General features: G+C 52.9%; 1 protein-coding gene across 1 annotated transcript; it reads right to left on the bottom strand.

Annotated features, from left to right (window-relative positions):
- Positions 1-1,272: 1,272 nt before the first annotated feature.
- Positions 1,273-20,596, bottom strand: Faah (fatty acid amide hydrolase). Its single transcript, XM_052177048.1, has 15 exons — positions 19,923-20,596; positions 12,506-12,619; positions 9,985-10,119; positions 9,686-9,819; positions 9,388-9,594; positions 9,104-9,144; positions 8,746-8,870; positions 7,419-7,544; positions 6,932-7,029; positions 5,612-5,711; positions 5,319-5,359; positions 3,505-3,544; positions 2,936-3,044; positions 2,295-2,440; positions 1,273-2,089 (listed from the first exon to the last, which is right to left on the bottom strand). The coding sequence occupies exons 1-15, from the start codon at positions 20,115-20,117 to the stop codon at positions 1,961-1,963; spliced, it is 1,740 nt and encodes a 579-aa protein (XP_052033008.1). The 5' UTR covers positions 20,118-20,596; the 3' UTR covers positions 1,273-1,960.
- Positions 20,597-21,602: the final 1,006 nt, after the last annotated feature.

The raw sequence follows: 21,602 nt of genomic DNA on the forward strand, positions 1-21,602 counted from the left end.
TGGATCTGAGCCTCAAGTCACTTGGAAGCAGATGCCAAATCACCTTTAAGACAGCTCCAGAGCTTGTCCCCGTCCATCCTTCTACCTCTTGCTATCCTAAACTGTTCCATTTCACCTTCTGTGTGGTGATGCCCTCAGGCCCCTCTGGAAGGCCATGTGACAGCTGCACCATCCTGGGCCCTTGCTCCCTCACCTTTCCTCAGGCTGCAAGCCCCACACCAACCTTTCTATCTAGTCACTCTTAGCATCGGCAGAAATTATTTTATTTATGGTCTTATTTGCATGCCCCCTCTCTAGAAAATGAGTTCCCTCTGAAAGGAAGGGCCTCAGCAGCCTTTTGTAGTTAGTGTGAGCCTGGCTCCCACTGACCTTGCACTCTCCAGCTCACATCACTTCACACGGGGGGAGGGGGGGACATGCCCTGACACACCTACTCTTACCCACATTACCTGCAGGCCAAGCAGCCTGCTGGATGTCATCAGACCCAGGGACTTCTGCTTTGTAGCATTTGAGACACACAGTATAATCACAGAGTTGCTGGTAGAATGAAAAACCATCCGAGCAGGGGCTGCTTCTGTTTGAGAACCCTGAGCATAGTGGGGGGAATTCAATGTGCTGAGGGCAGCGTTGGCCGAGGGGCAGAGAGGCCGAGGGTGGAGGGGACGAGGGACGGGGTGGCTGAGGGGAAGAGGGGCTGAGGGTTGCTGGAAGTTGATGCACGCAGCTTTCTGGACCAGGAGAAAGCTCTAGGTTGATCACAGACAAGGAGACATTTGTTCGTGTGGTCATGAATCAAAGTGAATTAAGTGGGTTTGATAAAGGTAGCAGGTCAGAGACAAACCGGGGAACATAAATAATCAGGAGGTACCAAAATGGATTTGCTAGGAATAAATCTGCTGTCCCTCCCACAAGCCTGCACTGGCTATTCACTAGGTGTCAGGTACCATGCTGGGTGCTAGGCGTACTATGATAAGCCTTACAGAGCCCAGACCACAAGTGGTCTCACTCACTTAAGGTATCCCAGGTCACCTCTACAACCTTCATGGAGGAGAAGTCAGAAGCCAGGCCAAGACCAGCAAGCTAGCAAAAACCAGATTGGAGACATATTTGGCTGGGAAGCTCAAACTGATGACACTGCTGTCTCTATAAGTGTCCCTTGGCAGGTATCTAGGGCGACGTGCTTCTTCCTCGGTCCAGTGTTCTGATTTGTGGATATATGAGTAGAGGATGGGTTACAGAGATGACCCTAAAAGACATCCCAGCCATCCAGGCTGTGGTAGCACACACCTTTAATCCCACCACCCGGGCAGGCAGCCTTGTGAGCTGAAAGCCAGCCTGACCTACAGAGTGAGATCCTGGACAGTCGGGGCTACTTGGAGAAACCTTGTCTCCACAAGAAATAGAGAAGTAAAAAGGGCGTGTCAGCAGAGAGGTGGAATGAGGAAGGGTGACCAGAGCAGTGTCCATCCAAACTGGCGCCAATCTGAACAAGAAAGGAAGAGCAGGAGTCAGGGGCCAAGGATATGTCCCTGTGTCTACCTTGTGGGTGATGGCCTAGGGAGGCTTTGGAGCAGGAGAGTGACATGATTACAGCTCTGGAGGGTCAACACAGCCCTCTCTCTCAGCAGGCTCTGGTTCCCAGGGCCCTCATAGAAATACCCAGAAAATACATGAACACATTGTTTTTCTGACTGTTGGTGGTCCTTGGCCTGTGTCATTCCTGGTGGCTGTCATATAGAGTAGGGGGTCAGGATGGAAAGTAGACCAGAGAGGGGAGCAAGGTCCAGACTTGGTTGTAGAAGGCGTGTCCTTGCTTCTGCAGGAGTCCAGGGGAGGGCAGGTGGACACCTCTTCCCTGTGCTGGGCGTTTCCTCGTGGGTGGTAGTATCCTGAATAGATGGGGCTACGGTGCAGAGTGCATGGGCCTTAGGTCCTCCAGAGCTGGGCAGATGAGTGACCCTCAAGATGGCAGCTTTTCGGGGGTCATCAACCGTTCCACCTCCCGCATGAATCGCAGACACAGCTCTTCCTGCCAGGGCAGAGCCACACACTGCACAGCCACAGGCAGGCCTACACTCTTTTTCATGGCCTGCACGGGATACAGACATCAGGATGAGAGAAATGAAGTGAGACCACACCACAGGTCCAGGACACATGTGCTCTGCTGGGGAGGGCAAGGAGCAGGCATGGGGCTTATGATAAGGAAGGCTGGCAGAGCCTGCGAGTATTAGGACTCTGTCCTCTACGGCAGCTGGGTCTGGGGGGCAGAGAGCTAGGGGACAGGCAGGCTTTACCTTCTTCAGACTACTGTCCCAGATATCCCCAAAGTAGCCTCTGTAGTGTTCCATCTGGGCATCGTCCTCAGCGGTCACAGTGGTGACAGGTACCACCCCCGCAGGGAAATCCAGGCAATTGTAGAGAACAGTGTAGCTGATAGCCCCTGGGAAAACACACTGGCTGCAGCAAGCCCTGACACCCACAGTGCCAACTGTCCTCCCTGGGCCTAAGTCACCCTTATCCCACACACAAAATAACAACCTCTCCCACAGCCGGGAAAAGTTCCTCTTGTAGGCCTGAGGTCTGTGGTAATGCACAGAAGCCAGCAAGACGCTCTTTCTATGCCTTTGTCCACGCAGTTCCCGGGACCTGGAATCTTGATCCTATTTTCTCGGATTATCTAAATCCCACCTAGGTTTCAAACACTATCTCTGCAAACCACAGACTCTGCGAGGGAGCCTCCTATGAGCGCTGTGCTAGGGTTGGAGAGCTCATTCTCTCCTCGTGTCTTCTGTCTCTTCAGAGGACAGGTTAGCGTGGCCCAAAAGAGCAAGATGCTGCTACATGGACGGTGTGCCCGCTCAGAGCCTGTCCTCCTCCACCCCAGAGCTCCACAGCACAGGGAAGGACAGTGTTAGCAGAGGGGCAGCAGCCTCACCTGTGGCTCTGCCTGGTGTGTTCAGATCCAGAGCAGGACCCAGCATGGGTGTCAGCAGCACATCCAAGTTCATTGCTTTCCACTGGGCAATCACAGACTGGCGATACATCTGGAGGGGCACGAGCACACTGGGGGAGGTGCTCCGAGAGTCAAGGCGCCCCATGATGTCCAGTGGACACTGAGGTGGCTCTGGCCCTAACACGCGCTACTGGATCTGAGCCGAGTCACCGGTAGCTGAAAAGAGCTGCCTGTTGAGGACACTGTTCCCACCACAGACAGAATGCTTTCTGCAAAGCTGAACCACTTACTAACACGGACGTGGGTATCCTAGAGGGCCCAGGAGGGGCCCAGGACGGGAGCCTAGTCTGACCCAGACTCTAAGGACAGACAGCAGACAAATGAACAGCACAGAAGGACCTAAGCCACAGTCACTGGGGGCGGGGGGGGGGGGTGAGGCGGGGAAGAAGCAGGTCACTCTAGGAGCCCAGTGGGAGTAGTGAGGAGAAAGGCAGCTGGTAGATGCCCTGAGCAATTGCTCCCTCCCCTGCAACCCAGGGCTCAGTCCTTACCTCAATCTCATGCTGCAGTTCCCACAGCTTTTCAGCCGACCTGAGCAGATAGAGGAAGGCCATCAGCCACAGCCATCACAGCCACAGCCATCACAGCCATCACAGTCATCACAGCCACAGCCATCACAGCCATCACAGTCACAGCCATCACAGCCATCAGCCACAGCCATCACAGCCACAGCCATCACAGCTACAGCCATCACAGCCACAGCCATCACAGCCACAGCCATCACAGCCATCACAGCCACAGCCATCACAGCTACAGCCATCACAGCCACAGCCATCACAGCCACAGCCATCACAGCTACAGCCATCACAGTCACAGCCATCACAGCCACAGCCATCACAGCCATCACAGTCATCACAGCCACAGCCATCACAGCTACAGCCATCACAGCCACAGCCATCACAGCCACAGCCATCACAGCCATCACAGTCATCACAGCTACAGCCATCACAGCCACAGCCATCACAGCCACAGCCATCACAGCCATCACAGTCATCACAGCCACAGCCATCACAGCCATCACAGTCACAGCCATCACAGCCATCAGCCACAGCCATCACAGCCACAGCCATCACAGCTACAGCCATCACAGCCACAGCCATCACAGCCACAGCCATCACAGTCACAGCCATCACAGCCACAGCCATCACAGCCATCACAGCCACAGCCATCACAGCCACAGCCATCACAGCTACAGCCATCACAGCTACAGCCATCACAGCCACAGCCATCACAGCCATCGCCATCACAGTCACAGCCATCACAGCCATCACAGCCATCACAGCCACAGCCATCACAGCCACAGCCATCACAGTCATCGCCATCACAGTCACAGCCATCACAGCCACAGCCATCACAGCCACAGCCATCACAGCCACAGCCATCACAGCTACAGCCATCACAGCCACAGCCATCACAGCCACAGCCATCACAGCCATCACAGCCATCACAGTCACAGCCATCACAGCCACAGCCATCACAGTCACAGCCATCACAGCCACAGCCATCACAGTCACAGCCATCACAGCTACAGCCATCACAGCCATCACAGCCACAGCCACAGCCATCACAGCCACAGCCATCACAGCTACAGCCATCACAGCCACAGCCACCAGCATCAGCAACACCACACACCCTACTCTCATCATTTCGAGATCTCATTCAACCCCGGGGGAGCTCTGAGGGAGGAAATCAAGGCCCTGCCGTCTAGATGGAAAACTGCAGGATTTCAAGGGACTCGGGCTGGGTGGGTTAGTGACTTCAGAGCTAAAGCAGCACTAGACCTGGCCTGATTCTTCGTGACTCTTGAGCCACAAGAGAGGATAGGGTGGGCTGTCAAAAGTCTGTAATATCTGGAGGTAAGAGGACTATGCCACGGACGTTGGGCTGGGAATGGGGTACAACATGTCCTGCTTTTGAAGACCAGCCACAAAGGGTCAGGTAGGACCAGGTCCAGACCAGCTCAGTTCAGTTTCCTCACAGCTTTTCTTGCCTGCTTCCTTGACCTACAATCCCTACCCCGCTGAGGTTCAGGCTAACTCCTTTCTGGCCTTTCCCCGTGCTTCCCGCTATGTAGCTGTCCTGCTCCTCACTCGAGCCCTTGTCCTCAGATGATCCAGACGAAGCTGTGACAAAACAGCTTCATGTCCCACCTGACGGTCGTAAGTCCACCTCCCTGCCCAGAGCACCTCAGCCTTAGCATCTATTTCTCCCGGAGATTTTTCTGTCAAAACCATTTGAACTCAGACTAGACCACACAGTTGAGGAATCACAGGGGCAGGCATTAGGGTACAGGAAAAGTTCTCACCGAGGACACATACTGTTGAGAAAGATTGCCAGCCGAGGAAACTGCACCAGAACAGAGACACGGTCAGTGACTGGCGGCCTGTGCCACCTCCTGCAGGCCCTCCCACCTCCCAGGCCCAGGTCACACCCCTTTGACAAACAGGTTTGTTTGAGAGCAGAAAGGAGAACAGTCAAGGTAGAAGAGATGAGGAGACCGTGCCTGTCCAGACCAAGGGAGGAAGAGCCAGAGACCATGAGGGAGCAGGCGATGGGGGCAGAGGGGCAGAGGCCGGGGCTGGCATGCCTGGTGCTCACCAGAGGCCTCAGCAGGAAGCTCATCAGTCTTTTAAACCACCTGGGCAGCTTCAGAATTAAGATCAGGTCCCCCAAGCAGGGATCGACAAAGTCACCTTTGCTGGAGGACAAAAGGCTTAGGTCAGATGCTCCCTCCCCACCCCTCCTCCCTCCCAGGACTGCCACTCAGTGGTTCTGTCCACCGCCTTCCTCGCCCAACTCCAGGAGTACTGATATCTAGGTCCTTCCTCGGCCTCTTTCCACAGAACACAGTTTCTCCTGCTCACTGGGGTGCATGGACTCTGTCCCCCAGTAGAGACTAGATAGAGGAACCATCTCCCTCAGCATTTTCTAGTCAGTACTGATGCCAGCCTACATCTCTGAATGGGGCGGCAGGACAGGCTCCCCAAGGGTTCATTGCCTGAGCCAGCCAGCTACGTCTCCATCTCCGGGAGGCGCCCTCTCAGGGCTCTGCCCCGGGAGCAGCTGGGAGCAGCTGGGAGCAGCTGGAAGGGACGAGCTGCTCTTGAGCAAGCCTCTTTTTTTAAATTAATTAATTGATTTATTATCTATATAACTATATTTATTTGCTTTGGTTTTTTGTGATAGGGTTTCTCCCTGTAACCCTGGCCATCCCAGACTTGCTTAGTAGACCAGGCTGCCCTGAGATTCACAGAGATTTGCCTGCCTCTGCCTCCCAAGTACTGGGCAAGCCTCTTAAGTAAATTTGCTCCATACACCCACTCAGAAAACAGAAAACAGAGGCCTGAAAAGAAATACTCGGCTCAGGAAAGGCTGTTGTCCAGACCCAACACCCTTCCTTAGCAGACAACAGGCAAGCTTCCGCCCACCTGCACACCACAGGGAGCTTAGCTCAGAGGGCGGTATGGATTTACCATCCAGCCTCCCCTCGTCTTATGTCACCTTTCCAAAGTCTCTGTGGTGTGGCATCTCCAGGTTCAATTTGCATAGCTAAAAGGACAGCAAGGTCCACGCCCAGATCTTCCATGTGTGCAGCTAGGCCTGTCCTGGGGATGGGCACAAGGCCTAGCTGCTCTCTCTGGGTCTGTACATTTTTAAATTTTTATTTTATTTTTTTATGTGTGTAAGTGTTTGCCTGCGTGTATCTCTATGTTTCACGTGTGTGCCTGGCGCCTGTGGAGGCGAGGGAGGACATCAGGTCCCCTGGAGCTGGGTTAGCAGCCCGTTGTGAGCCAGCACGTGGGCGCTGGGACTCAAACCTGGATCATCTGGAAGAGCATCCGGTGCTCGTGACCGCTGAGCACAGCCCCCCTGCACTGTTCCAATTCCACCCCAGCACTCGGGCCCAACAGCACTCACAAGTTCTGGAGAAAAGTGCGGCCGCCGTCACTGAACAGGCCGCCCGCCGACAGCACCTCCAGGGCGTAGGGTATGTTGTTTGGTAGGAAGGGAACCAGCTGCAGAGATTGAACAGGTAAGGCCCACGGGTATCACAAGGCCTTCGGTTCACATAACTCACATGGCGCCCTAGTGGCCCTGGTGATCGGCGCCATAGGATCACAAAGCTACAAAGTCAGCTTTATGGACCTATGACCTCATGAGAAGTCTGGATCCACACATGAGGTTGTTTCAGAATTAACAAGCCACAGTCTCAAGTTCCCAGGAATCTCCAGGAATCTGCATATCATTGAGGCCCACACTCACACACCTCCCAGCGCAGGCCAACCACCCACCAACTATTTGCCTCAGCACTCCCACCTCAGTCATCTTTAGACTGGTCTCACATAGCCAAAATTCTCATCCCAAATAACTGGGTAACAAGGAAGAGGGCGAGGAGATGCCATACCGTGTGGCCTGCGGCCTCGAGACTCTGCTTGGTCTCCATCACAGCCCTCCTCATGGCTGGGCTGGGCATGGTGTAGTTGTCAGACTCATAGTACCCCACACGCAGGGGTTGAGAACTCCTGTAGATCTAGAAGCAAACACAGAAACGGGGTGGGGGCAGAAGGGAAAGGCCCAGCAATGCTTAGAGAAGGAGACCTTCCAGGTGCCCATAGCTCCAAGGTTACAGTCTGAACCTGACATCCTTTCCCCCTGAACTATTGCTATATTAGCAACAGACCATCAGCACCCTTACACATGATGTCTCCCCAGGGATGAGGGACTCCCAGGAGTCATGGAGGAAATGGGGCTATCCAACGACAGAAGCCCACCATGCATTCTGTCTTTGGAGTGGAGGGTCTGTTGCCTGCCCTCACTCCTGTGAGCTCTTCCAGACCTCCTCAGCTCTCCCCCCTCTCAGAAGGGGCTCAGGCTACAACTGTTTGAACCTGTTTGCTAAGGAGAAAAGCCTACTCCACACAGACCTTCCCGCCTGGCCTTAACCCCCCACATGCATGGGGACCCTCTCAAGGCAGCCTCACTGAGAAAAACAAGAGGCCTGCACGGGAGAAGGAAATGCAGGAATTCTGGGAAGCGGAGCTCCCTTCCCATAGCTGACATGAATGATAGAGACACTCTTCATCTGTCTGCATCTGTTCACTGTGACTACTCCCACAAGCTTTGTATATAGATAAAACCTCTGATTTCCCCGCCCTCTCAGCCCATCCGTGGAAGCAGTCGAGGACACCAGCTCACCAAGACCCGGAACCTCTCACCTAAAGCTCCCCCTCTTTCTGTATTCCTGTCCCAAACTATTACATCACGGTCCTGACCTAATCCTAGCCCAACTCCTGGTTGAAAGATCCAGCTAAAGCAGGCTCCACCCTGCCCTTCCCTCTTAGACACTAGGAGACTTCAGGGAGTAAAGCCGCTCAGTTCTGTCTGATCAACGGCCTGGCCGGTCTTGGTCATATTTGGGTAGCCAGCACTCCACACTGTTCTTACCTGAATCAGCCTACTTGCCAGGTAGCCTGTTTTCTGGAGGAAACGGGCAGGGATACTCTAAAATGCGCTACTTCCTAAGAGCAAACTCAACCCAGATCCACAATTTCTTTCTGAGGTTTAAGCAGTCCCTAACTAGTGGTCCTCAGAAGCATAGGGGGAAAGCCTGAGGGTCCAAATGCAGGCACTGGCGCCACCTGCTGGCCATAGGTATAGTAGCAGCTGCCGTGCTGCCCATACCACCTAGGTTCTAGAGTTCCCTCGCCCTGCCCATTCCCATCCCCACTCACCTCCTCTCTGAAGGGCAAGGGGGGGATGGTGGAATCCAAGCGGAACAAGTCCTCACACAGTAGGGCTTTCATGCATAACGCCAGGCTATCCACATCCCGGGCCATGGGGCCAACAGAAAGCTGCACTGTAGGGAGGGGAAGGAAGAGGCGTGTGTCACTTGGCCCCCCATGAGCCCCTAGGCCTGAGGTCTGAGTAAGGACTGGTCTGTGGCTCCAGGGTGAACAAGAAGGGGCAGTAAGGACTGACACCTACAGTGGCTTGGCACCCAGCTAACGGGAAAAACAGGGGCAAAGGCAAATCAAGATGTCTCCCCCACACACCCTCCAGGGCACCAAGAGTACCGTCGACCTCACTTACCTGCCGTCTGTCCATAGACACAGCCCTTCAGGCCACTCTTGCTGGTCAGAAACACAAGATATTGGAAACAAGCGCTGGCTACCCTATACTCACCAGGAGCCCAGCCATGGCTCTAAACTCCCAGCACTGAAAGTAAAACCACGCACAGCTGGTGGTAACTAATCCCCTCCCACACCCCCACCAAGGGATGCTTAGTGAATCCCTCCTGCAGCCTGGAGAGCTTAAAGGCCGCGCCAAGGTCCTGTTTTCCTCAGCAGTCCAAGGCCTCCCCATGCCCAGCCTACCTGAGGCGGTTCCCAGTAGGCTTGAGGCCACAGATGCCACAGAAGGCAGAAGGGAACCGGATGCTGCCTCCAATGTCAGTGCCTAAACCCAGAGGGGAGCCTCCAGATCCAATGAGAGCCCCTTCGCCCCCTGAGGAACCTCCTGGACTCTTGGAGGACTTCCACGGGTTCATGGTCTGGCCAAAGAGGGGGTTACTGCAGTCATAGCTGGAGAGAGCAGGAAAAGAGCAGCCCAGGTGACATCGGCTGTCTCTGTCTAGTCCCACCTCACCGCTTAGACCGACTGCGAGCGACCAACCTTAGCATGGACTGGGGGACGTTGGTGTGCACAAAGGGCAGAGCTCCCTGCAGCTTCAGCACCTGCACCACCACACAGTCACACTCCGATGGCACGCCCTCATTCAAACTCAAGCCCAGGGTGGAGTCGTGGCCCTTAGGGAAAGAAGACACCAACAATGTCACAAGGACCCTTCAACAGCCCAGGGGCACGCCCACCACCACCCCGCTGGCCAGACAGGACTGGAGATGCCCTTGAAGGCCCCCAGAGCTGGGCGCAGACAGAGGCGGTACAGAAGGCTGAGACCTAGCAGGGTGTACCTTGTAGCTGAAGCATTCCTTGAGGCTCACGGGGACGCCATAGAGCAGGCCCTGCCGTGGGGCCTGGGACAGCTGAGTCTCACAGTCACTCAGATAGGAGGTCACACAGTTGGTCCCTTTGTTCACTTCCCAGGCCTGGGGAGAGGGAAATGGACACAAGGAAGCCAGCTTCCTCTGTTTTCAAAATTCCTCCTTCTACACTTCCTACAAGGGAAAGGGGAACCGGAAGCATGGCCCGGAGGCCTCACCCGGGCTCTCTTAGAGACTCAGGGCCAGGCCAGGCAAGGCAGTCCTCAGAAGTGCTCAGCAGAGGATGGCTAGGAAGATGACCACTGGCCACTGGCCACTGGCCCATACTTCAAGCCATGTCTCTGGCCAGGGAGATAGACAGGAGGCCGTCAGAAGCAGTCCCCCATTTCCACCCCAGGTCATGCAGGAGTCAGCCACTGCACAGCTAGGCTAGAGCACACTCTGACACTTCTTTCTCTGTCTAGTGCCAGGCTCACCCTTGGCCAAGCAGAGCCTCCCTTTTCCTTGGAACTCCTGAGTCACACAGATGACTGACCTCAATAGAGAAATAAGGGTTGTTGTTGTGTTTTATAAAAAGGAAGGAAGGAAGGAAGGAAGGAAGGAAGGAAGGAAGGAAGGAAGAAAGAAAGAAAGAAAGAAAGAAAGAAAGAAAGAAAGAAAGAAAGAAAGAAAGAAAGAAAGAAAGAGCGAGCGAGCCAAGGGTATGTGTCATAGAGCCAGGTATGGTGAGGTGGAAGGGCGCCTCTGTGGGTCCATGCTGAGGCATCCCTTCCCCCTGAGGGACCAGCCATAGGACGGTATAGTATAGAGTAGTCTAGGTAATACAATAGGGTATAGTGTAGAATAGAGTATATTTATGGCATGGGAAGGGGAGTTGGGAATGGGGAGAGAGAGAGAGGAGGAGGAGGAGAGTCTAGCCACACATGGAGAGGGAGGGAGGGAGGGAGGGGGAAGGGGAGAGAAGGGATAGAGAGAGCAAGGAGGGGGCAGACAGCACCTTTTATGGTAAGCCGGCCTACCTGGCTACTGCCAGTAACTGTGGGGTGGAGCCTAGAGGGAATACTATCAGTTGGACCCAGAATTGATAAAACTTCCAGCCAGGGCAAAGGAGGGGACTCCCAGGTTCAGCCTAATGATGCCCCCTGCTTCTGGGAGACAACTGGAGGAAAGGATAGGTTGTATGGCCACATTCAAAACTGAAGACGTCGGTCACCAAGCTACCCTAGACTACCAGGCTACCAAGGGAGGAGTCCGTGCGAGAAAATGCTGTTGTGAACCGGAAGTGCAGGGGTCTTCTCGGGGCCTCAGCAGAGCCCCCGTGCCTGTGGATGACACTGGCTGCTCCTCCCTTCTAACAGTGTCACAACACATGTCCCCCTGACAGACACTCACTTGTGGTCACTGTCAAACTCAAAATGTACCAGAATGTACAATCTATCTTACTCCTTTTTCTTACATATATTCCCTGGGCACTTCTTTTATTTTTAATCTTGTTTTAAAGATTCATCTTATTTATGAGTACACTGTAGCTGTCCTCCGACATATCAGAAGAGGGCATCAGATCCCATTACAGATGGTTGGGAGCACCTCAGGTGCTCTTAGCCTCTGAGTCATCTCTCCAGCCCCCGGAGCACTTCTGATGTGAAAGACAATGTATTTGGCACGAAGGCTTAAAGGGGAATAACTCCCACCAGGGTTGGAGAGATGGCTTTGTGGCTTAGAGTGCTTTCTAAGAACTGTTCTTCCAGAGGACCCTAGCTTGGCTTCCAGTGCCCATGTCAGGAGGCTCACAGCCACCAGTAACTCACGCTCCATGGGACCCAATGTTCTCTTCTGGACTCCAAGAGAGCATACACACACACACACACACACACACACACACACACACCCTTAGCCCCCCACAAATACACATGTTTTTAAAATTTTAAAGAATTAAAGAACAATCCCTGGGCCCTGGGAACCTGAGAACCTGAGGAGGGACAGAGTTGCACCTTGCCTGTGAGCAGACAGGGAAAGAAGGGGAGGGAAAGGTTTGCTGGTCAGAGAGGAGAATCCTGGGACAGGGCACCAACACAAAACAAGACAGATCCTGTGTTCAACATCTCCAATCTCCCAAGGCTGGGGATGAAGGTGGGAGCTGAAGGGTGCCTGCTAGGAGGCTGCGCTGCTTACAGAGGCAGAGAGCAGTGAAGCCCAGGACGGCTAAAGGTGAGTGGAGATCAGGGAGAAACAGAAGGGCACAATTCGGACTTGGTGGCCAGAGGTGGAGGCGGGAGAGGGAAATCTGGGCTGGGAGCCAGGTTTCTAGCTAAGACAACATGCTCAGTGTACACACACACACACACACACACACACACACACACACACAGGCTCCTTCCCTCCCTGGTAGTCCCTGGCACTGAAGATCTACCATGACCCAGAGCACAACAACTCCAGGCCAGGTTTTCCCCTCAGCCTGTGAAGAAAAGGTTAGAGCTAGCCTAGAGCTTACCTTTCCCAGGTAGGTGAAGAGCACAGCCTCTGGGGACAGCTCCCCACTCTGTAACTTCTGGGTCAGCTGGAGCAGGGGCAGAGCCAGCAAGGCCTCTGAGTCCAGGTCAGGGTTCTGTGGGTCACACAGTACACCAATCTCGCATGTGCAACTTTCTCCTTTTGTTATTTGTTTCCTGTTAATTTATTTATTCTCTTTACATTCCGATCTCAGCTCCCTCTCCTCCCAATTCCCCGCTTTCCCATCCCCTTCAAGGACTGAGACCACCGGTCAGGCTTCACAGTAAGCAGGCTGCTGATGTGTCACCTGCTGATACCCCTGACAGAAGGCACCACCTGCGGCTCTGACACTGGGAACCAGATCCCACCCTAGGCAGGCTTTCGACCGCCAGGCCAGTGCAAACATAGCCTCTGGAAGTCCGCTGGAGATGGAGCATGGTGATGGACAGGGCTTTGGTTGCATCCGGCACCCCTGCCTCCTGCCTCCTGCCTGCCAGGCACAGTACTGAACAGGGTTTGTTGCTCTGGGTCCCCGCCCCCACTCACACGGTTATTTCTCATTTTCTTTTCTTCTATTTCTGACAGTTTTTTCCTGTTACATAATGCATCGGAATCATATCCCCACCTCCTTACCTTCTCTCATTTCTGTCTCTCCCTCCCCCTCCCCCACCGCACTAGTATATGCGCATGTGTATACACACACACACACACACACACACCCCTCCTTCTTTCTAGCTATCCCTGCTCCTACTTTCTTCATGGTTGGCTGTCTTCTGTCTGGCATAATGGTGGTGGTAGTGGTATGTGTTCAAATCATGTACAGCTGCTGTGTGCTCGCCACTGTAACAGACACAACAGACCTCACCAGAAGATTTTACAGTGCCCCTCCCCACTTGGGTTTCTTTTGTTTGTTTGAGACAGGTTCATCTGCCTGCTTCTCCCAAGAGCTAGGAATAAAGGTGTGCACCACCAAACCTGGCTGTATTTGTTTCCTGAGAGAAGGTCTCTGTTATGACCAGGCTAGCCTTGAGCTTTCAAGATCTTCCTGCCACACTGCGCAGAGGAGACAGAATCACAGGCTTTAACACCAAGCCTATGACCCTCTATGTCTTAATTAACTTTTTTTGGGGGGAGGGGTGTTCAAGACGAAGTTTCTCTGGGTAGCCCTGGCTGACCTAGAATTCTCTCTGTAGACCAGGCTGGCCCACCTGCCTCTGCCTCCTGAGTGGTGGGACTTACGGTGTGTGCCACCACCACCTGGCATCTTGATTAACTCTGACCAACCATTGCACAGATTTAGAGACTGAAATGAAAAGAAGTGCTGTGTTTAGGACCAGCAAGGTAAGGAGCTGGGGGGGGGGGGGGCTGAAGGGGTGGCCCAGTGGGGAAAGGCAGGACCTGGGATTGGTTTACATGGCGGCTCACAACCATCAAGGACTCCAGTTCTAGGAGATCTGATACTTTCTGTTGAACTCTGCAGGCACCAGGCATGCATGTGGCGCTCAACACGCACGCAAGCAAAACATTCATAGACATGAAATAAATCCTTTTTTTAAGAAAGGTAGGCAGTGATGTCCTACCCACCCAGCCCAGGACACCCACTGCATACAAGCCCCAGCAGGGAAGTACAGCCACAAGAAAGGCCCCACTGAGATTCGAGCTGTGTGGCTGACAACCCCAGGCAAAGGGAATTTGGCATCTCTAGACAGGTATGAAGAGCCTGCTCCGCATCTGGCACCACAACGGGAAGCAAAGCTACGGCCACCTGAGCTTACGTGAGGCAGGGATGGAGCTGAGAAATAATGAGTAACTGTGCTGATTAGATTTTTTTTTCTTTTTTGTCTAGTTGACACAAGCTAGTCATCTAAGAAGACAGAGCCTCAGCTGAGGAATTGCCTCCGTCAGCTTGTGGGTGTGTCTGTGGGGCATTTTCTTAATTAATGACTGTAGGCAGTGCCACCCCAGGACAGGTGGTTCTTAGTGCTGTAAGAAGGCCACTGGGTAAATCATAAAAAGCAAACTAGCAATCAGCGGTCCTTGCTATCTTTGCTTCAGTTCTGGCCTGGGGTTCCCGTTGATTTCCCTTGAAGGTAGACCATAACCCGTAAGTTGAAATAAGCCCAACTTGCTTGAGGTTATGCTGTTTACCACAGCAATAGGAAATACAAACTGAGATACAATCAAATATGAATTTTAGATGGAGAGGGACTGAAAAAGAAAAACATGGGGTGTGGTGGGGAGTGGCGCCTTCTAAGAAAGGAAGTTCTCAGTCACACTCACCAGGTCTCTGGGGACAGTTCGACCCACAGGATCCTCCTGGGTCCCCCTCAAGTGTATTAGACCAGTTAGTGAATACTGAATTCCCCACCCTACTCAGCGCCCACCTCCTCCTCCTGCAATCTCCCACTACCAGATCCACCAAGTACTTAAGCATTTCTTCCTCTAGGCTTTGCGGAGGTCTTCAGAGACATTAGACCACGAGCCAGTGTCCTGGGTTTCTCTTGGGTAGAGACTCTACACGCCTCATTTCCCTCCATTACTCATTCATCTAGTCAGTCTGCAAACAAGTACAAAGGACTGCCAGACAGGCCATGCATTTGTAAGTAAACAAGGCAAGGTCCCTGCACTCAGGAAAAGCAACATCCTAGCAAGTAAACAAAGCACAGATAGCTTGTGGTGAGGTGAGACGGCAGGGCAGATAAACTACCTGGGCGGAAATGAGAGGATGCCATGGATGGATAGGCAGAGCTCCCTGATGAGGTGCCATTTTATCCATGATCTCAAGGGTGGCAAGGGGGAGAGACACAGAGCCTCCTCCAGGCTCCTCTGGCACTTGTATCCCTCACCACAGCCAGAGAAGGCTCGCCCCCTGGCTTCCACTCCTCAGTCTGACTCTCTTCAGGTGCTCCACCCACCCCCTTCTTTCTGGTCTTCCACCAAGCTTCCCACAGTGGAATTCCTGGGTGTTCACGCCTGTCCTTCCGCAATCACCATCTCCCACACTTTCAATATGGCTCCACCTCAGGACGCCCGGGGCTCTCAGTCAGGCAAGAGCACATCCATGTTCACATGACCAATGCAAAAAGCACCCATCCTCCTCCAAGCCTTCAAGCAGCTCTGGACATGCCCACCCTCCTCCCCTCTCCCAGGACCCTCGTCCAGTGTCATCCTTTCCTCCCCGCACCATGGCCCCTCCCAAGTCCTTCCCCTCGTGACCCATCCTTCCCAACAGATCTATACAAGAGCAAAGTCCAAAGTTGTTTCAGAAAGTATCCAGGAGGCTAGAGGGACGTCCCAGAGGTTAAAAACATGTGAAAACATGTGATTGCATATGTGAGAAACACTCCATTGTTGTCCATATTCACGTTTTCTCATAAAGCAACCATACTCCTTCCCACGATGAACGCAAACTGCGCTTCGTACCTTCTCCAAGAGGGAGGCTGGTGCTTGTAATCCCAGTACTTGGGAGTGAAGGCAGGAGGATTGCCATGAATCTAATGCCAGCCTGGGCTACATAGTAAGCTGTTGCAACACACACACACACACATACACACACACGAATTTTTACAACAAAACACCTAACATAAGAGTCTAAGAATACAGCTGTTGCTGTTTCCTGGCATTTCCAAAGGACTGGGTTCGATCCCCAGCATCACATAATACCAGGCATGGTAGATGGGAGTGGTGGCAAATGCCTTTAATCCCAGCACTCAGTGAGACAGAGGCAGAGGGATTTCTGAGTTTAAGGCCAGCCTGGTCTACAAATCAAGTGCCAGGACAGCCAGGGCTACACAGGGAAACCCTGTCTCAAAAAACAAACAAACGGGCTGGAGAGATGGCTCAGTGGGTAAGAGGACTGACTGCTCTCCCAAAGGTCCTGAGTTCAAATCCCAGCAACCACGTGGTGGCTCACAACCATCTGTAATGGGATCTGATGCCCTCTTCTGGTTTGTCTAAAGACAGCTACAGTGTACTTAGCAACCATATGATGGCTCCCAACCATCTGTACAGCTATAGTGTACTCATATACATAAATAAATAAATAAATCTTTAAGCAAACAAACAAACAAACAAAAGCCAGACATGGTGGAGGGCAGAGGACCAGAAGTTTAAGGTCATCCTTAATATATATAATGAGTTCAAACTCAGCCTGGAATACAGAAGTCATTGCTTTGCCTGAAAATAGGGCAAAGAAAGTCAAAACCAGCACTACCCTGGGGCAATTACCAGGCAGCTTGCCGCCGCCCTTGCTCTTCCCTCCTTGCTAAAGATGCCTGCAAAGTCCCTCCCTTCACACATCCCCTCAACAGCCTCTCAGGCAGACTCACAGATCGGAAGGCTTGGTCACAAGGGAGTGGCACTATTAGAAGGTACAGCCCTGTTACAGTGGGTGTGGCTTTGCAGGAGGAAGTGTCACTGGGTGTGGGCTTTCTACAGAGTGAGATCCAGGACAGCCAGGGCTATATACAGAGAAACCCTGTCTCAGTCTCTGAAAAACCAAATCCAAAAAAACAAAAACAAAAACAAAACAAAACAAAAAAACAATTAAAAGTAGTAATTTAAAAAAAAAAAAAAAGCTCACTCAGGGGTCATCTGTAGGGAAAAGGTTGTGGCTGATAAGCTTCCATTGTTCAACAGTAACCAGAAATGCGCTTCTCCCCAGGGCTATTCCAGAGTTGGGAAACATGCACCATTGTGCCTTAGAAAGGCTCATGTCCTATTGCCATCTAGCTTGTGTCTACCTTGGCACAGAGTTAACTTAGTGTGATATCTGTCAGAGGAACCGGACTGCTTGTTCCTCCCAGCAAAGCAGATCGGATCTCCCCAAGTGCCCCTCGCTATTCAGGGATGGGCTGAGAAAGCACTAGAAGACAGACAAAGGTGCTACCTCTCTCTGTGGAGTGAAAAAGGGAAGGGGCTCAACCCAAAGCTGGGCTGATTCCACAACAAAATCCCACCTCCTCAGCACCCCATAAGGTCTACAGGAACCTTCAGTCAGGTATGGAGGACCAAACCTGAAGTCCCAGGCTGAAATGGGAGGGTCTCTTGAGTGGGTCTCTAACTCAGCCTGGACAGCAAGGTAGTGGGAGAAATGAACAATAATATGAATACAAACATGTTTTCTATTTGCTAAAAAGCACAGAGAAAAATGGGTGCAGTAACACATTGTCAGCATGTGGGAGGCTGAGGCAGGAGAACTGGGAGTTTAAATGGAGTTTAAATGCATCCTGTGCTTTATTTTGAGTTCAAAGCCAGGCTGGGAATCATGGAACCCTGTCTAAGACATAAAGAAAAAAGCAAGGGGCTTCCAGCTCCTGAAGCCCCAAAGGTAGTTTCCCTTTTTGAAAAAGCTAAACTTGGTGTTTGAGGTTAGACCTTGGCTCCAGGAAGTTATGCAAACAGCATTTTGTATTTTAGAGCCAAAATTTCTGCCCTAAAACATTCTTTGAAAAAAAGATTCTTGCCAGGTGGTGGTGGGCAGTGGTGGTGGTGGTGGTGGTGGTGGTGGTGGTTGGTGGTGGCAGCAATAGCTGCAGAGGTGCACACCTTTAATCCTATCACTTGGGAGGCAGAGGCAAGTGGATCTCTGTGAATTCAAGTCCAGCCTTGTCTACAGAGCAAGTTCTAAAACAACCAAGGCTAAACAGAGAAACCAAGTCTCGAAAAAAGGCGAGGCCGGGCGGTGGTGGTGCACGCCTTTAATCCCAGCACTTGGGAGGCAGAGGCAGGTGGATTTCTGAGTTCTAGGCCAGCCTGGTCTACAGAGTGAGTTCCAGGACAGCCAGGGCTACAAAGAGAAACCCTGTCTGGAAAAACCAAGAGAGATAGAGATAGAGATAGAGAGAGAGAGAGAGAGAGAGAGAGAGAGAGAGAATTCTGTTCTTTAAGAGACTGAAGGGCAATTATTTTAGAAGAAATCAGGGAGATGAAACCCAGCCTTCTCCCAGCCTCCCAGCTAAACAGAGTCCTTATGGCTGGAAGTATTCCTTCCTGTAAGCAGAGATGGTGGGCAGATTCCCAGCCTGCTCCCCACACTGTGCTGAAAGCTAGCTGCACAGAGGGACATGGAGGCACAGCTAAGACTCCGGCCTAGCCCAGGATCAGCATGGAGATCCTGAGAGTGTACCACCAAAGAGGAAGCACAGAACCAGTGCTCAGGTAGGGGAGATGGCCGGTGTGGGATCAGAACCCCCCCCCAACCTAGGAGGAGCCAGCTCCAAACACTGCCTGGGTAGGCTGGAAGCAAATAGACTTTTATTTCAATAGAGACATAAGGTGAACTCTGGACTTAGTGATGGTGGGGAGTATTACAGCCTGCATTCAGGGCCACAGCCGGGTATCAGGGACCAGTCCTCCTAATAGCTCCCTGCTACTAAGAAGAGAGTTCCACAAAGCACTTGGCTGCAGTACTTGCTCAAAACTTACTCACTGCAACTGAGAACCTGCCAAATGCAGTTTTCACCTGCATTTCACCCGCATTCCTCCCTGACACTGACCCAGAAACACCTTTCTGACCCCTGCGGTCCGGTCCTCAATATCTGGGATCTCTCCCTACCTATCAGATGCCACAAGAATCCACAGCAACACTTCTAGCCCTCTCTCAGCACAGAGGCACATCTGGAGTTCAGCATTTGGGATTCTAACTGGGGTCCGTGTTTCATGCCACAGGCGGAAAAGTCCCCCTCCCGCAGACATTTTTCTCCTTCCCACTGACTCTTTTCTCGCAGCCCCCAAACATACACACTGAAATGTCCAAAGGGGGAATGGGGAGAAACGACGAAGCGTGCTGACCTGGTCATCCGGAGAAGCCGCTGGAAGGATGTTCACAGAAGGGTTTTCGAGGTGTTTAATATGCGGGGCAGTGGGGTGTGTGTGTGTGTGTGTGCAGAAACCTGGAAGACTTACAGGGGCTTGGCCACTAACCCCCTGTGCACACAGGCGTCTATTTTCACCCCCTCTTTTAAGATTCCTATGTACAAATTAACAAACATGAACTTTAAACCCTGGTCCATCTATGTTACAACTTGGGTCATCACTCCATGATTCCAAAGTCCTAAACCCTAATAAATTCTATTGATTCTCACGCTAACGGTTTCCCCCCCAGCGTTTTCATAGTCGGTTATCGAGATTCTCTGGCGAGGGACAAAGCTCCTCTTTTGACCCAATACAGCGCCCAGCCTGCACCACCTGTCCTTTTCTTTTCCTCTTGCGCTGCACCTGGCGCAGAAGAGTACGGAATGCATTCGCTCGAGGAGCGGGGTTCTGTTCCGGGGCTCACATCTGCGCTGCCTGCCAGCCGGCCCTTTGGTGACCAGGCAGTTGAAGGCGCTACCTTGCCCAAGTCTTGCTCCCCACGCCGTGCTCCCCACGCTGTGCTCCCCACGCCAGACCACCCGAGCCCCGGCGCCCGCCTTCACCTGCAGCCGGAAGCGCTGCACCGCCTTGTCCATGGTCTCCAGGCCGACTCGCTGCTTCTGCCGCGCCCTGGTCACCGCGCCCCGGGCCGTCTGGTGCCTGGTCCATCGCAGGACCACCGCCGCCGACAACAAGCTGCAGGCTAGGCAAACCCCAGAGAGTCCAGACAGCGCGGTCCACACTTCGCTCAGCACCATGATCTCCTGCAGCCGGCCGCCACCCGAGAGGACGCGCAAACCAACAGCTCTGCTGCAAAACCCGGCCTGGATCGCCCGGGATTCCGCTTGAGGGAGGGGCAGGCGCAGCCGCGGGCCGGCGGGGAGCGCGCCGTTGCCGGGCAGCGAGAGCCAAGCTAGCAGCTCCAACGGTCAAGGTCAAGCCTAGCCCCCTGCTGGCCTGGTTCCCGGCGTGCCAGCGTTTTAAGGCAGTCAGAGCAGCTGAGCTCCGCGTGGGCGCCCTCAAAAGCGCCAGGACGGCTGGTTTCCTTGACCCGGCCCCTGGCTTCGTCTCCGCCCTCTACACCCCACAGCTTAAACTCTCTTCCGAAAACCCGGCTAAGTCTGGGCCCCCAGAACAGGCTGGCCAGAACAGACCGGGTGCAGTGGACCTTATTAATGTCTCAGCATCATTTTTCCTGGGGAGCCGAGAGTTGTCGGGGTTGTGCAGAGCCGGAGGTCCATCTCACCTGGGCTCTGGACTGCAGGAAGTTCTGAGGCGTGGCCTCTCTTTTTCTACCCACCCTCCAGACGTTGAGCCTTTTATTCTGGGAGATCTACCCACGTCTTTTTCCTCATCCACTTCACACAGACGATCCCCATAGCTCATCCTCTCCTGGGCCACACCCAGGAAAAAACAACTTCGTCTGAACCAGAGTCCTCTCCGTCGATCTGGCGTCCATCCCTGGGGGTGGGGGGCTGTAAATTAGGGCCGTGTACCCCCTAATTGTGGCTAGATTGCCGTCGCAAAATTTTATGTGACTCATCTCATTTATCCATCTAGAAATCCTGTGAGAAAGGCATTTTGCGCTTTACTAGTGAGGTAACTTGAGGACAAGAAGGGTTAAATGGCTATTTCGAGTCACATTGGTGACTGAGTGAAGATTCAAACTGCAGTTTTATTCAAAGCAGGTGCTTTAACCATTAAGGCTGTATTGCCACTGCTGCTCCGGAAGTGGGGCACTGTGGGTTAGGGTGTCTCAGAACTCTGAATGGAAACTCAGAGTCCCTGGGTTTCTTTACCTTTGAATCTGATAGGAATGGTAATTATGCACACCTTAGAGGAGTGTCAGGAGCCTGCGAGGTTCTATCACTAAAGTCCCTGTTCTGTATCCAAGCTAAGCCTCAATCAATCTCTATCTCTCCCACCCCACCCCACCCCACCCCACTCCACCCCACCTCAGCCACCACAGACCAGGCTGGCCTCATAACTCAGAGATACACCTGTCTCTGATTCTCCCCTAAGTGCTGGGATTAAAGCTGTGTGCAACCACACTGGCCTTTTCATTGTAAAGGAAAACTAAATGATTAGTTTTTACTTCTTGTTTTCAGAGTAACTTAGCTGGGTGCGCCTGCACGGGCCCTAGGGATATAGATTGAGAGAGAGCTGTCACTTCTTAGCCCCAGTGGCCCAGTTTGTTGTCCTGCTGCTTACTGCCTCGGGGACTCCATTTACAAAGCACCCCT

This window comes from Apodemus sylvaticus, chromosome 3, assembly GCF_947179515.1.
Source record: "Apodemus sylvaticus chromosome 3, mApoSyl1.1, whole genome shotgun sequence".
Lineage (NCBI taxonomy): Eukaryota > Metazoa > Chordata > Mammalia > Rodentia > Muridae > Apodemus > Apodemus sylvaticus.

What these genes read in the sequence shown, in the direction of transcription:
- Faah (XM_052177048.1), bottom strand. Translation starts at nt 20,117, where the DNA reads ATGGTGCTGAGCGAAGTGTGGACCGCGCTGTCTGGACTCTCTGGGGTT. An exon ending in AGGAATGCTTCAGCTACAAG is followed by an intron (nt 9,820 to 9,984) that starts GTACACCCTGCT and finishes TCTTTCCCTAAG; the next exon opens with GGCCACGACTCCACCCTGGG. An exon ending in GGGACAGTAGTCTGAAGAAG is followed by an intron (nt 2,090 to 2,294) that starts GTAAAGCCTGCC and finishes TATCCCGTGCAG; the next exon opens with GCCATGAAAAAGAGTGTAGG.